We start from the raw sequence: 13,391 nt of genomic DNA on the forward strand, positions 1-13,391 counted from the left end.
TGGTGCTCCAGTTCCGGTACCAATTGGCCTACCCTCCTCACTACCTCGTGTACCTAGACTGGAGAGGAACCCTGAGTGAGAGACTGGGGAAGGAGGCACACCAGTAGACGGGTGAGGAAGGGGCGGAGACCCCCTGAAGCTCCAGGAGGGACACCCAAGCAGGAAGGGGCAAGGGCACCCTCCCTTCACGAACTCCCTTTTCCGGGAGCAGACGAATTAGGGAAACGCTCCAAACATTATCCACTTCGGGCCACATAAACGGCCTCTTTGTACCCTCCTATTGCCATCAGATTCTTGCACATGCTCACACGCCCCCAGGACCGCAAAGAAGACATTGTTATGAACGGGGGCGACAGTAGTGTTGCCCCTTTAAATCCCGACAGCTCGACTTTTCCCCGCCCACCACCTTCGTACAGGAGAGAGCCCCGCCCGTCCTGGAGCAACTGGAGCCTAGCGTCTCCCTCAGGAAAAACTTATGGGTGGAGCTGGGGGGGGTAGTGACGCAAGACTGTCTCAATGAAATCCTCTGAGCCATCTGAGGCTCCACCCATCCCTTCAGACCCTGCCGGGCTCCCTCCAGAGTTGCCTGGACAAGAACGCGCAGGCGCAACAGCATTGCTTGGGCCCCAGCGGAAACCACGCCCCTCCCCCAAGTCTTAAAGGGCCAGTAGCAGCTTCTATTGCTCTCGCCTTTCGGCACTTTTGGGGAGGCAGGGTGCGCAGGCGCAGTGGGGTGCTCTGAGGTGGGGGTAGCGGTCGCGTATCAAGTTGCTCTCTGTCCCGGCAGAAGAAACCAGGGCGCCGAGGATCCAGGTTCCAGCTTGCTCCCTCCTATATCAATTGAAGGAGAAAAGTTTGTGAATTGGGCCCCCAAGTTTTGGGGGACCCGGACTTGCGGCGTGGGGTGACAGACGAGGCTCGTTAGAGGTGAGTGGACCTTTCGGATCTGTTTGGGGAGGGGCCGGTGGGATGGGACCGATCACACTTTGTTGAGCAGTCACTTATTCCGGGGACCCCCCCCCACGCAAGAAAAAAATAACTACAGTGAACGTTTATTAAGCTCTGCCCGTGTATCAGGCCCCCAGCTTTGCTATGTACAGGCACGGTGCTAAGACCTCATTTCCCCATTTGATTAATGAGGAAACTGAGGCTCAAAGAAGTTAAGTCATGTGCCCAAGTGCTCACAGCTTATAAATGGTGGGATTCGAACCCAGATAGCTGAACCCATTTTAAGTAAAGCATGTTGTATGTGCCCTGGTAGCGGGGGAGGAATGAGCCTGAAAAGCAGTTGGACTGTGGTTTTAACTTCCCGCTGAGCTTGAGTTTACCCACCCTCACTCACTGTGAAAGGCCGGGTATGCTGTTGGTGCCTACTTAATAGGAGTTGTTGATCATTAACTGTTATCTTTTGGCGCTTCTGCCAGCTTCCCCCATGGAGCCCACCCAGCCGGCAGAGGACCTCAATCTGACCCAACAGCTCCCCATCCCAGAATTTGGGGACCCTGAGGACCCCAGCGATGAGGCCCCCGATGGCTCAGACACTGTGGTGCTCAGTCTCTTCCCCTGCACTCTGGAGCCTGGGAATCCTGAACCGGATGCTGGTGCCTCCTCACCGCAGGGTAGGTAGGATGTTTCCCCTGGACTCCTGCCTCTGGGATGCAAGGACAATGGAATGTCAGGCTCAAGACAGGACCTCTGTCTTTATGTTCCATTACCCAGAATGTATCTTCCCTCTCCACCCAGTGAGGAATTGCTTTATATGTATATATATGATGGCTAGATCCCCATAGGATAAAAGTTGCTATTTTAACCAGACTTGCATACAATTCAGTGGCGGTAAGTACATTCACATTGTGCGTAAGCCCCCCACCCCCACTCTCTCTGTTGTTCCAGAGCATTTCCGTCACCCCAGAAGGAAACCCAGTCCCCATGAGGAATCATTCTCCATCCCTCCTCCCCTGGCCCCTGTCAATCACTAATCTTTCTGTCTCTATGGATTTCCCTGTTCTGGATATTTCATATAAATGAATCCTACAACATGTGGCCTTTTGTGTCTGCCTTCTTTCATTCAGCATGATGGGGTTTTTTCACTGTTTTAAGTTTGATTTATTAAGTTTGATTATTAAGTAATCTCTACACCCCATGTGGGGCTTGAACACATGACCCTGAGAACAAGAGTTGCATGCCCCTCTGACTGAGCCAGCCAGGCACCCCTCGGCATGATGGTTTGGAGGTTTGTCTGCATTTGCAGCATGTGTTGGTGCTTCATTCCTTTTTATGACCCAATAATATCCCATTCCAGACCACATTTCTTTTATCCATTCATCCATCGATGGGCCCTTGGGTTCTTCCTCTTTAGGCGATTGTGACCAGTGTTGCTGGTACATTTGTGTACCGGTGTTTGTCTGAACAGTTGATTTCAACTTTTGGGGGTAGATACCTAGGAGCGGATTGCTGGGTCAGATGGTGATTCTGTTAACCCTATTAAGGATCCAAGGATTTCTTTTCTTTTTTTTTTTTTTTTTTTTTTTTGAGAGAGAGAGAGAACATGAGCAGGGGAGGGGCAGATTGAGGGAGAGAGAGAATCCCAAGCAGGCCCTGCACTCTCAGTGCAGAGCCTGATGTGGGGGTCAAACTCACAAACTATGAGATCATGACTTGAGCTGAAATAGACCAACTGAGCTACCCAGGTGCCCCTCAAGGATTTCTTTTGACTGGAGTCCTGGAACACGTCTAATTCAGTCCCTCCTAGGGCCTTGGTCCCTGCTGTTCCCTCTGTGTGGAACATTCTACCTCTTCCCAGGGCTGGTTTCTTCATCTGGCCAAGCTCTCAGTTGGTATCACCTCCTCAGAGTGGCCCTCCCTGACCATCGTGTCTGAAATGGATTCACCCCTGGCCCTCCCCTCTTTCCACTCTCTTCTACCTCCTTCTTTTTTTGTTGTTTTAAGGATACTCTTTTTTTTCTTAAGTTGTTTTTATATATTTTTTTAATGTTTTTATTTATTTTTGAGGCAGAGACAGAGGATGAGCGTGGGAGGGACAGAGAGAGAGACACAGAATCCGAAGCAGGCTCCAGGCTCTTAGCTGTCAGCACAGAGCCCGACGCGGGGCTCGAACTCACAGACTGTGAGATCATGACCTGAGCTGAAGTTGGACGCTTAACCGACGGAGCCGCCCAGATGCCCCATTTTCTTAAATTTCTTTTAACATCTGTTTATTATTGCGAGACAGAGAGACACAGAGCGTGAGCAGGGGAGGGGCAGAGAGAGGGGGAGACACAGAATCTGAATTAGGCTCCAGGCTCTGAGCTGTCAGCACAGAGCCCGACGCAGGGCTCAAACTCACAAACTGCGAGATCGTGACCTGAGCTAAAGTCAGTCGCTCAACCAACTGAGCCACCCAGGTGCCCCTCTTCTACCTCCTTCTTATTTCTCCTGAATACTTAGTTCTCTCCTTCTGTCTGACTCCCCCCTCTTGTCGATGTACCCCTTGAGGGCAGGGACTATGTATCGTTTGCCCAGAACATCACCAGGTGTAGAGGAGAAAGGTGCACCCGGGTATCCAGGAGGGCAGAGTGAGTGAATGGTGGAGTGAGGCACTGTCTTTGGTAGCTCCAAACCCCGAGGGTCTGGTCTGAAGCCTCAGAGACATACTAGGAGCAAACTGAGGCCCTTCCTCTCTCTTCTAGGAGGCAGCTCCCTGAAGCACTCCACAACCCTCACCAACCGGCAGCGGGGGAACGAGGTTTCGGCCCTGCCAGCCACCCTCGACTGTAAGTGGGCCTCCAGTCCCTAAGGCGGGGAGAGGTAACAGGTGCTAGTAGGTAGCAGGGGCCGGGAGGAGCAACTTTGGATGGGGCAAACTGAGGCATGGAGCAGGGATGGGACAGGTGAGGACTCTGCCTCTCTCTGGCCCCTAGCCCTGTCCATCCACCAGCTCGCGGCCCAGGGGGAGCTGAGCCAGCTGAAGGAACATCTGAGGAAAGGTGTGTGTCCACACGAGTACTGTGGCGTGTCCGAATGTGTCTGACCACACGTGCTGGTGTGTGCACGTGGGTATTGAAGTGACCTGAGTCTCCACAAATGTGCCTGTGCCCACCCGTGTGCTCCCCCTCATGTCTGACCCCAGCCACCCGCCCTGTCCCTGCTCCCACAGCACTGGGGAGAGTGGGCAGGGGTGCATCCCAGTGGTACCACCCCCCTCCTGCCAGGCGACAACCTCATCAACAAGCCGGACGAGCATGGCTTCACCCCCCTCATCTGGGCCTCTGCCTTTGGAGAAATCGAGACCGTCCGCTTCTTGCTCGAGTGGGTGCGTCCCAGCCCAGCTGAGGGCTTCCCAGGAACTTGAGGGTGGGCTGGGGTCTCGTCTGAGTCTGCTGGTGCCATGTCTATAAGAAGGGGCTGCCATGGGTACCCCAGGATTCCAGGCGATGCCCCCACCCATCCCATCACCACTGTCTCTATTCCCCCTGCCACAGGGTGCTGACCCCCACATCCTGGCCAAGGAACGGGAAAGCGCCCTGTCCCTGGCCAGCATGGGCGGCTACACAGACATTGTAGGGCTGCTACTTGAGCGTGACGTGGACATCAACATCTACGACTGGGTGAGGCACCACCCACTGGCCCTGGGCACCTGGCAGGGTACCAGGCCTGCTGTGGGTGCTGAGAACACAAGACAGCCTTCTCTGAGCCTTACAGAGCTCCTAGTTTGCGGGGAGGGCAGCCGACACAGAAACAGCTGAAATGTAGTGAATAGCACCGTAACAGCAGACACACAGGCAGCCGCAAGAGCCCAGAAGGCGGCCTCCAGAGTCCAGGGAAGTCGAGGAGGGTTTCCTGGAAGAAGGGGTCTCTAAGCTAAGACCCAAAGGGGGAACGAGGCCAGGTGTTGAGCAGGAGGAAGAACCACATTAAATTGGAGGGCTGGGGGTGTTGTGAGAATTTGGAAAAGACAGAATGTCGGTTGCCCTTGCCCTTGCCTTTGACAGAATGGAGGGACGCCACTGCTGTACGCCGTGCGTGGGAACCACGTGAAGTGCGTAGAAGCCTTGTTGGGTAAGTGGGAGTAGCAGCTGGCCCTGGGGGCCTCAGAGCCCCAGCTGGCCCCACAGGAACCCTGAGGGCCAGGGAGGGGTCCAAACTCTGCTCGAACAGCTCTTGGGATGAACGGTCACTACCTGAGTTTCCCAAGAGGATTGATCTGGGGACAGGAGATGGTAGGATAGTACAGGGGTCTGGCTCACCGGATTGAACACCCACACCCTTCATGCCTCAGGGACCCTGGAGGTGGGGATTCTATTGGCCACATTCTTCAGAGAGCTCAGGTTCTCATCCAAGCCTATAAGGGCAACCAGCAGACCTGTGGCTATACCGTGAGGGATCACTGGATCTCCCAAGTCTCCATGCCCCATTCTGGGCTCCCAGCCCCGCTGCCTCTCCAGTAACACCTGCTTTGCTCTGCAGCCCGAGGAGCCGATCTCACCACTGAGGCTGACTCCGGCTATACCCCAATGGACCTTGCCGTGGCCCTGGGATATCGGAAAGGTCAGCCTGAGTCACATAGGGCAGTGACAGTGTGCCATAAGCAGGTGACCACAGAGGGGTACACAGGACATCCGTCTCAGATGTCACATGCTAGCGTTGAGAGTGTTCACATTAGCAAACACGTAGTGCCACTGTGTACTCACCTGGGCATGTGCGGGAGGCTGACGTGTGTCAGTGACTGGGTTCATGATGAGATATACACAGGCACTGGGAGGCCCAAAAGGAGGGAGGATGGGATTCAGGCTGGAGGAACCAGGCTGGAGGATGGGATCCTTGCAGAGGCCTTGCAGGATAAGGATGCCAAGAAGGAGGGGCCGGGCCACAGAGGGTCACTGAAGCCAGCCCTCTCCATGGCAGGAGGTGGGTGTGAGTAGGGACCATCGGCTGACCCCAGTTTGTTCCCCACTTCCCCCTTCAGCTTCCCCATCCACAAAATGGGGAGATCCTAATAGAACTGACCCCTTGGGGTCATGGAGAGATTGAGAGCCTGGGAGATTTCTCCTCCTTCCTTCAAGTTTTATTCCATTTGGGACAGAAGTCATTCCTCACAGCCCCTCTTATCCTTTCATAAAAGTTACCAGTCGAGAATTTTGTTTGGTAAAGATTTTTTTTTTCTTTTTTTTACTCTAAAAAGCCTCCAAAAATGCATTTTTACAGACTTAGGGGAAATTGAGTTTCCTGGCGTGGGGGCCTCCGTCTTCTCAGCTGTACTCTGGGAAGGGTGTGGATTTCCCCGCATATGAATTAGGTCCTCCGTTTGTGTCCCAGGACTTGGAGATCCCCGTTCGTTCCCTGAGAGGCGGGTGCAGTTCTCATGCTGGGACACCCCGGCTCATCCCCCAAAAGAGGTGTACAAATGGCCTCTGTCTCTGCAGCCTGCATTCGATTCATGGCCCACCTTTTCCCTTTCCTGTTTCCAGTGCAACAGGTGATCGAGAACCACATCCTCAAACTCTTCCAGAGCAACCTGGTGCCCGCAGATCCTGAGTGAAGGCTGCCTGCTGGGGACTCAGATACTCAGGGAACAAAACAGTTGACGCAGAGCTGGGGGAACCCAGAACTGGCTTCAAAGGCAGCTCCTGGACAGACAGTGGGAGGGGATCCTTCCCAAGAGGAACCAATAAATCTTCTGTGCATAACCTCAAGGACTTCACTGTGCTTCCCCAAGGGCTTCCTGGAGGAGTTAGTTAGTACCCAGTGGCCTCACGCCCTCTCCCCCAGCACGCGCAGGTGGTAGATGACAATTCGGCCAAAAAAGTCAGCAGCGTCCTCAAATGTCACCTTCAGCCGGTCCACCTCGGCAACTGGTACAGGGAAGGTGTGAGCATAGGCAGTCAAGGGAAATAGGTAGTTCATCACTTCCCATCTGGCAGCCCCAGCTTAGACACCACCAGTGTGCTGGGTGACGGGCCACACTGTGAGCCCTTCTGAGGCTCTCACACAGAACCGGTTACCATCAGCTCATTTTACAGATGGAACAATGGAGGTCCAGAGCCCACTTGCTCAAGGTCACATACCAGGGCCCACGGTTTTCAGAGGCACAGACCACCACCCCCGCCCCTCCCCAGAGGCCCAGGAAGGATATCTGAAGTGAGTTGTTGTCCTCAGGGTAGAAGTCCACAATCTTGCTAAGAGCCTCATTCCCCTGGGAACCTGCAACAGAGAAAGGAGCAGGTTGTGAGGCTGGGGTGCCCTCTCCAAACCCCCACCTTCCAGAGCCCTCCAGTACCTTCCAGGTGACCCCGGCGACTGGAGAAACCCCCCTGGAACTGGATCTGCAGCTGGGAGACACGGATGCGCTGAGGAAACTCTAGTATCACCCACTGAGAGGGGCCCTGGAGACAGACAGGGAAACTGAGGCTCACAATCTGCCCAGGCTCAGACAGAGCCTGCTATGTGTGTCTTATTCCCACAGTCGATGGGGGGAGAGGTGGTGTGAGGGGCAGTTGGCACACGTTCCCTCCGTGACCAACTCTACTGTGCCCAGCTGGAGTGCTCCTTAGTTCTCAAGGCACCCCGGACTCTTGAATCTGATTCACAGGATGGGTGGAGGGTCCAGGGAGAGGTGCCTCACCTGGTCCGAGTTCCAGCACGTTTCCTCGTTCTGATCGAACAGATGCTTCTTTCCAAACTGCCGAGTGTTGCGATTCAGCACTGAACTCACTCTGGAGGCACCAGAATAAGAGCGAAAAGACTGGCTAAACCCAGCGCCGAGGTCCCGCCCACCGGTGGGCCCGCCCCCTCCTCGCCTCCAGCTTACCCCGGCACCCCCAGCTCGGTTAACCCCGGGCTCAAGGGCCACGCCCGCCACTGCCCGTCCCCAGGGTCTCACCTGCTCACTGTCTCTGGACAAACCAAAGAGTGGGTCATCTCGGCTCCACAAAGCCTCGCAGGGCTCAGCCGGTGTAGCCGGTGTGCGTTCCGACGCCAACGCAGCCACAGCCGTTCGACCTTGACCACGCCTCAGAGTCTACAAAGGTTTCAAAGAAACTGCAGTGACCCGCGGCTAGATTCTCACAGCAGGTTCAAGTAAGGGAAACAGGTTTCCTGCGGGTTTCCGGGGGTCGCTCGGACTCCGAGCTTCAGTCTCTGCGAACAGCGCCGAGAACCAGAGCAGGACGCGGAACCACGAGGACACCGCGCAAGCGCACTGTGACTCAGACCTGCCCCTCCCATGCTCTCAGGGCAGGCTGCAATTTGAACCCCGCCTCTCCGCTCTCGCCTCTTAAAGGGCCTTCATCCAGTACTGAGTTTTCTTTTGGAGCTGGAGGAAGAAGGGAGGCACTTGAAAGAATTGTTTGCCAAGTTGTGTGCGGGGCGCCGTCTTCTGGTGCCTGCGGGTATAGAGCAGGGTATAGGGTATAGGAAGTCTGAGAGACTTCCTATAACGATATCTCCCTACCTGGGGGGGTCAGCCAAAACCCATTCCGTAACTGCTAATGCTGCCGAGCGCTTCCTTGCCTCCCAGGGACCAAAGGAAGAGTTGAGAAAGAGGCCACGATGAGCGAGTCTTCGTCAGCCTCGCGTATCCCAGCTGCAACACAAGAGGCTTAGCCTCCAAATCTTTCTTCCTAGTAAATGCTGCCTGGGACAGGCTTCATGGAGGAGGGGGCGTGGGAAGTGGGTTTTGAAGGATGAACTGGGGGGAAGGAGGGGGTTGGCCAAACCAGATTGCACAAAGGCTAAAGATTTGGTTCACTGATTCACTAAACAAGAATTCACTCCCTGCTGCCCAGCCCTGTGCTTGGTGGTGCTGGGGACTGTGAGAAGCCTCAGTGAGAAGCCTCCTCCATACCTGAGGAGCCCTCAATTTTGGTAAGACAGAGCTACACACACACACACACACACACACACACACACACACACAGACCCATGCGGTCAGGGCTGAGCCAGACATAGGGCTGGGAGACCAGAGGCTCTACCTGGAGGAAGGGCTTCCTGGGATAGCGGATCTTGTGTCTGTACCTTAGTGGGTGGGCAGGAATTCATCAGGGTAAGAAAAATGGGGGGAGATTTGTCCGGCAGGGAAAACAGCATAAGTAAAGGCCTGGTTGGGTGAAAGACCATGAATCTGAATAAAATATGTGGAGCAAAACCCTGCTGAGCCTGAAGGTGTTTGAGAAAGGGCAAGACACCATCCCATCTGCATGAATGGAGGGTTCTGAGACAAACAGCTACTGGCAGAAGGCTGCAGGTTCCTGGCTTTAGCTGAATGGTCTAGAATCCAGCCCCTTTCTTCAAGGGCTAGGGGAATGGTTCTCCTGGCATCCTGCTAGCATCTTCCCAAGCCCACTCCAGTAAGGGGGTGGGGGTGGGCTGGCTGGGAAACTGGGACACCACCGGAAGGGCTGCCCCATCAGCCCCTGCCTGCCAGGACTTCCTGCATTCAGTCATGGCCTGGTGCCATCTAGACCTGGCTCTGCTGGTCTCAGTGCTGGGGCCAGGACTGCGGATGGCAGAAAAGACCTCTTTACCCCCAGAGGGAGGTGGGAAAAGCATGGACCCTGGAGGGTCCAGATCCAGTTTAAATCCTGGCTGGGTCACTCACTTACTGGCCATGTGATCTTGGACAAGCACGTTGACCTTTCTGGGCCTCAATTCCTTCATCTGTGAAATGGAGGGAATTCTGTTTATAAGACTGCTGGAGAATTTGGTGGGCTCTTTGGGCGGATACATAACAACAGTGGCTGACCTTTGTTGAGAGCCCACCTTGTGATTGACTTGAAACCACATTTTGCTGGTTGTTCATCCACTGGTTCGTTGAACTTGCTGTGCTGGTCCATGTCACTTCCATTTTATAGCTGAGGATATATATACCCAATGTCCCCCAGGGAGGATATTCATGGCCTTAGCCACCCCCCCCACCACCACCACCAGCGCCACTCCTGGTCTTGGCATGGAGCCACCTTGCCCACTGGTATGAGGCCAGCTCAATACCCTCTTCCCGCCTCCTCACCCCACTGGCGCCTGGGCATGAAAGAGCCTCCTGTTTCTCCAGGGAATTAGCAGCTCTAAGCTCCCAGCAGGGCAGCCAAAAGTGGTCCATTCATTTGCCCGAGTGAGGAAAGACCAGGCACTCCCTCCCCCCCCCCCCTCACCCAGAGGATGGAGCAGAGGAAGCTCTGGAAGAGCCAGGAGCTGCAACCCTGATTCACTGAGGGAAACTGAGGCACAGAAAAGCAAAATCATTTGGCTAAGTTCATCCAGGGGGAGAAGGATTCAAATCCCAATCTGACTCTGGCGTTCTCTCCACGGGCTGAGTTTTGCATTTGTCAAAAGAGGCAATAGAGGCTCAGAGAGAGTCAGGTATTTGCTGAAGTCACACAGCAAGTATGGGTCAGCAGGGACTCTCCCTGGGGATGCAGCCCCACCCGTGGCAAAACCCAGATCCCACTTCTCATGTGTTTGTTATGCTGGAGCGGGGCAGGGAAAGGTCTTCAGATAGCTTCAAGCCTTGGTTCCCTCTGGGGGATCAGTGTAATGATTGCCTCAAGGCTCCAGCCTGGAGAGTATGTGGGGGTGGATGTGACAGTTCCGTGACTCGTAGCCCCCAGTGGGGCAGGTCCAGGCCTGATTTTTCTGCCAGGGTCTGCCTGGGTTCAACAGGGCCCACCTCAGAGGAGATGGATGCCAGCTGGACTTGTCAGTCCTGGGAGGGTGCAAACCTGGCAGGCTGGGCAAGTGGAGGTGACAGTAGAAGCAGGGGTGGTGGCAGTGGCCAGGCATCCTGGAGGTGATCTCATCAGGGCCCCCCCCCCCAGGGCCACTACAGGGGGAGTGATGAATGGTGAGCATGAGTGGCTGTGTTGTGAGGTTGGACCCAGGAGGACTATATGTCTCCGTGTTGGTGCCCGTGTGCCTAGCGATCATAGTTGGGTGCTAGCTGCCTGTAGATGTGCCCACAGCTGTAAACATGGTTGAGTGTGAACAATGTGGGGCACATGTGGGCTTGTTTGTGACTGCCAGGAAGGCTAAGGTACTGCAGGGCATGTATTCGACCATGAAGGGACTAGAGGTGCGGTTTGAATCACAGCTGCGAGTTTGGTTGTGCAAGAGGCATGACGTGTGTGCAGCCACATGAGGTCGTATGTGGTCTGTGTGACTTACGTGTGGCCTTGTCTCATGTGGTTGTATATAAACCACCTGTGCGCTCGCTGTGGGCCTGGGATGTGACTGTGGGTTAGTGGTTTGTTGGGGTCATCGTGTGACACACGTGAATGCGGTTGCATGTGTCACGGCCGTGTGTCACCTTGAGTATGTTAAGAGGCACTTTGGAGGGACACTGTCCACCCTTGAGATCCAGCTCTCCTGGTGGGTCCAGCCTCCCTGCTCCTGCTCTGGCCCACTAGCCCCCTCCCTTGCTCCATCCCCCAACTTGCTTCTCAGCCCCTGGCCTGGGCCCCAGTGTGGGGGGCACAGAGAAGGCACTCAGGGCTGGCGGGGGGTGGCTCACCCAATCCCAGTGCAGGCCTATAAATAGCTCTTTGAGCCCAGCAGATTCCCAGGCAAGGTTGCCTCATTCAAGCCCCCAGCAACAGCCTGCCTCCCCCACCGCCCTGGGCCCCAGGCCAGCCCCTCTAAGCTCAGCCCTGGCGCTGGCCAGGGGGACCTAGGGGTGGAGAGGAGGGGGTGGAGAGAGGTGGGGGCAGTCAGGAGTGGGGGTCAGCTTGGCTCTGAGGCCATGAACCTAGACTCCCACTTGACCAGTACCTGTACTGTACAACCTCAGGCAGGTGGTCCTGTGCCTCTGAGCCTCAGTTTCTCCAGCTGGAAAATGGGCAGCAGCATGATAGCAGCTTATGTGTTTACTTCCTGTTTCATTCTCCCAGCTACCCTGTAAGATGGGGAGTCTTAATTATCCTCCTTTTTTAGACAGGGAAACTGAGGCACAGAAAGACAAAATGGCTGGTCCAGAGTCACTCTGTTAGGAGTGGAAGGTTTGAGCCCTGAACGTGTGGAAACAAAGCTGCCTGGATCTCTTACACATGACACAATGCGACCCCGGACCCCCGGCTCCCCTACCCTAACCAATGCTGCCACAATCACCCCCTCACCCAGCCTGTCAACTGTGGACACTCATGTCAATGTGATCCCAGACCTCCAGCTTTCCTCTGTGATGAGGACTGAACAGTAAGCATAGCTCCCCAGTGTATCACTTTTTTTTAAAGTTTATTTATGGATTGGGGGGGGGGTATATGTGCCCGTGTAGGAGTAGGGGAAAGGCAGAGAGAGGCCAGAGAGAATCCCAAGCAGGTTCCGAGCTGTCAGTGCAGAGCCCAGTGTGGGGCTGGATCCCACAAACCATGAGATGATGACCTGAGCCGAAATCAAGAGTGAGATGCTTAACTGACTGAACCACCAGGTACCCCCTCCCCCACCCCAGTGTGTCACTTTGGCCCCTAGAGCCATCACTGCCCAGTGCATCCCATCCTAAGCTGAGAGACAAAAACCCTGGGAAGGAAGGTGGGGAAAGGGCTGATCTCTTTAAGCTTTTGTCCCCACTCATTTCCATTATTTCCAGCTTTCATTGCGGTAAAGCACACAGAACACAAAATTTGCCATTCTAAAGTGTACAATCCAGGGGCATTAATTATATTAACATTACTCTGCAACTCTCACCACTATCTAGTTCTAGAACATTTTCATCATCCCCAAAGGGAACCCAGTACCCACTTGCAGTCACTCTCTATTCCCCTTCTCCCCATCCCTGATAAATACCCATCTACTTTCTGCCTCTGGATTTGTCCGTTCGAAACATGTCACATAAATTGAACCGTCCTGTGGCCTTTTGTGTCTGGCTTCTTTCAATCAGCGTAATGTTTTCGAGGTTCACCCATGTTTAGGGGGAGTTAGTACCCCATTCCTTTTCACGGCTGAATAATATTCCATTGTGTGGCTCTAGACTTTTTAAGGTTGCGGTCTCCCTGCGAAGACACACACGTGCCCCCTGCCCAAAGCAAAAATATTCCTGTGACAGCAGGACTCCACAGTCAGTGCTCCACAAATGCTGACTGGATCAAGGAATGAATGAAGAGAATGCTATGTTCTGGCTGCAGGCTGCAGCTGGTGGAAACGGCTCCAGGGTGCGACACATCTGGGCTCCAACGCTGGGAGTCTCTTACCAGCTGTGTGACCCAGCGATCTTCCTTTCCTCTCTGAGCCTCAGCCTCCTTTCTCTACACGGACTAAAACAGCAACTATAGCCCAAACTGCTTCAAGTGTGAGCCCTAGAAAGGCAGGCAGCCCAGGGTTGGAATCCCAGCTCTGCCCGTCCCCTATGCGTGACTCTGGGAGCTATTTCGTCTCCCCGAGGCTCAGTTTCCACGTCTGTAAGGTGGGACAGG

The 13,391-nt window shown here is 54.6% G+C and overlaps 2 protein-coding genes across 2 annotated transcripts; one reads left to right on the forward strand and one right to left on the reverse strand.

The window, feature by feature from the left end:
• Positions 1 to 17: 17 nt before the first annotated feature.
• Positions 18 to 6,686, forward strand: RFXANK (regulatory factor X associated ankyrin containing protein). Its single transcript, XM_047095311.1, has 10 exons — positions 18 to 111; positions 788 to 927; positions 1,425 to 1,619; positions 3,690 to 3,773; positions 3,921 to 3,986; positions 4,212 to 4,312; positions 4,482 to 4,607; positions 4,992 to 5,058; positions 5,467 to 5,547; positions 6,468 to 6,686. The coding sequence occupies exons 3-10, from the start codon at positions 1,433 to 1,435 to the stop codon at positions 6,536 to 6,538; spliced, it is 783 nt and encodes a 260-aa protein (XP_046951267.1). The 5' UTR covers positions 18 to 111; positions 788 to 927; positions 1,425 to 1,432; the 3' UTR covers positions 6,539 to 6,686.
• A 60-nt stretch (positions 6,687 to 6,746) lies between these two features.
• NR2C2AP (nuclear receptor 2C2 associated protein) lies at positions 6,747 to 8,186 on the reverse strand. Its single transcript, XM_047095312.1, has 5 exons — positions 7,880 to 8,186; positions 7,622 to 7,712; positions 7,277 to 7,382; positions 7,133 to 7,200; positions 6,747 to 6,867 (listed from the first exon to the last, which is right to left on the reverse strand). Exons 1-5 carry the CDS (start codon positions 7,915 to 7,917, stop codon positions 6,751 to 6,753), a joined length of 420 nt encoding a protein of 139 aa, XP_046951268.1. The 5' UTR covers positions 7,918 to 8,186; the 3' UTR covers positions 6,747 to 6,750.
• Positions 8,187 to 13,391: the final 5,205 nt, after the last annotated feature.

The sequence above is a fragment of the Lynx rufus genome, unplaced genomic scaffold (assembly GCF_022079265.1).
Source record: "Lynx rufus isolate CCGP_SWC_20201006 ecotype Redwood Valley unplaced genomic scaffold, mLynRuf1.p SCAF_4, whole genome shotgun sequence".
NCBI classification, from domain to species: domain Eukaryota; kingdom Metazoa; phylum Chordata; class Mammalia; order Carnivora; family Felidae; genus Lynx; species Lynx rufus.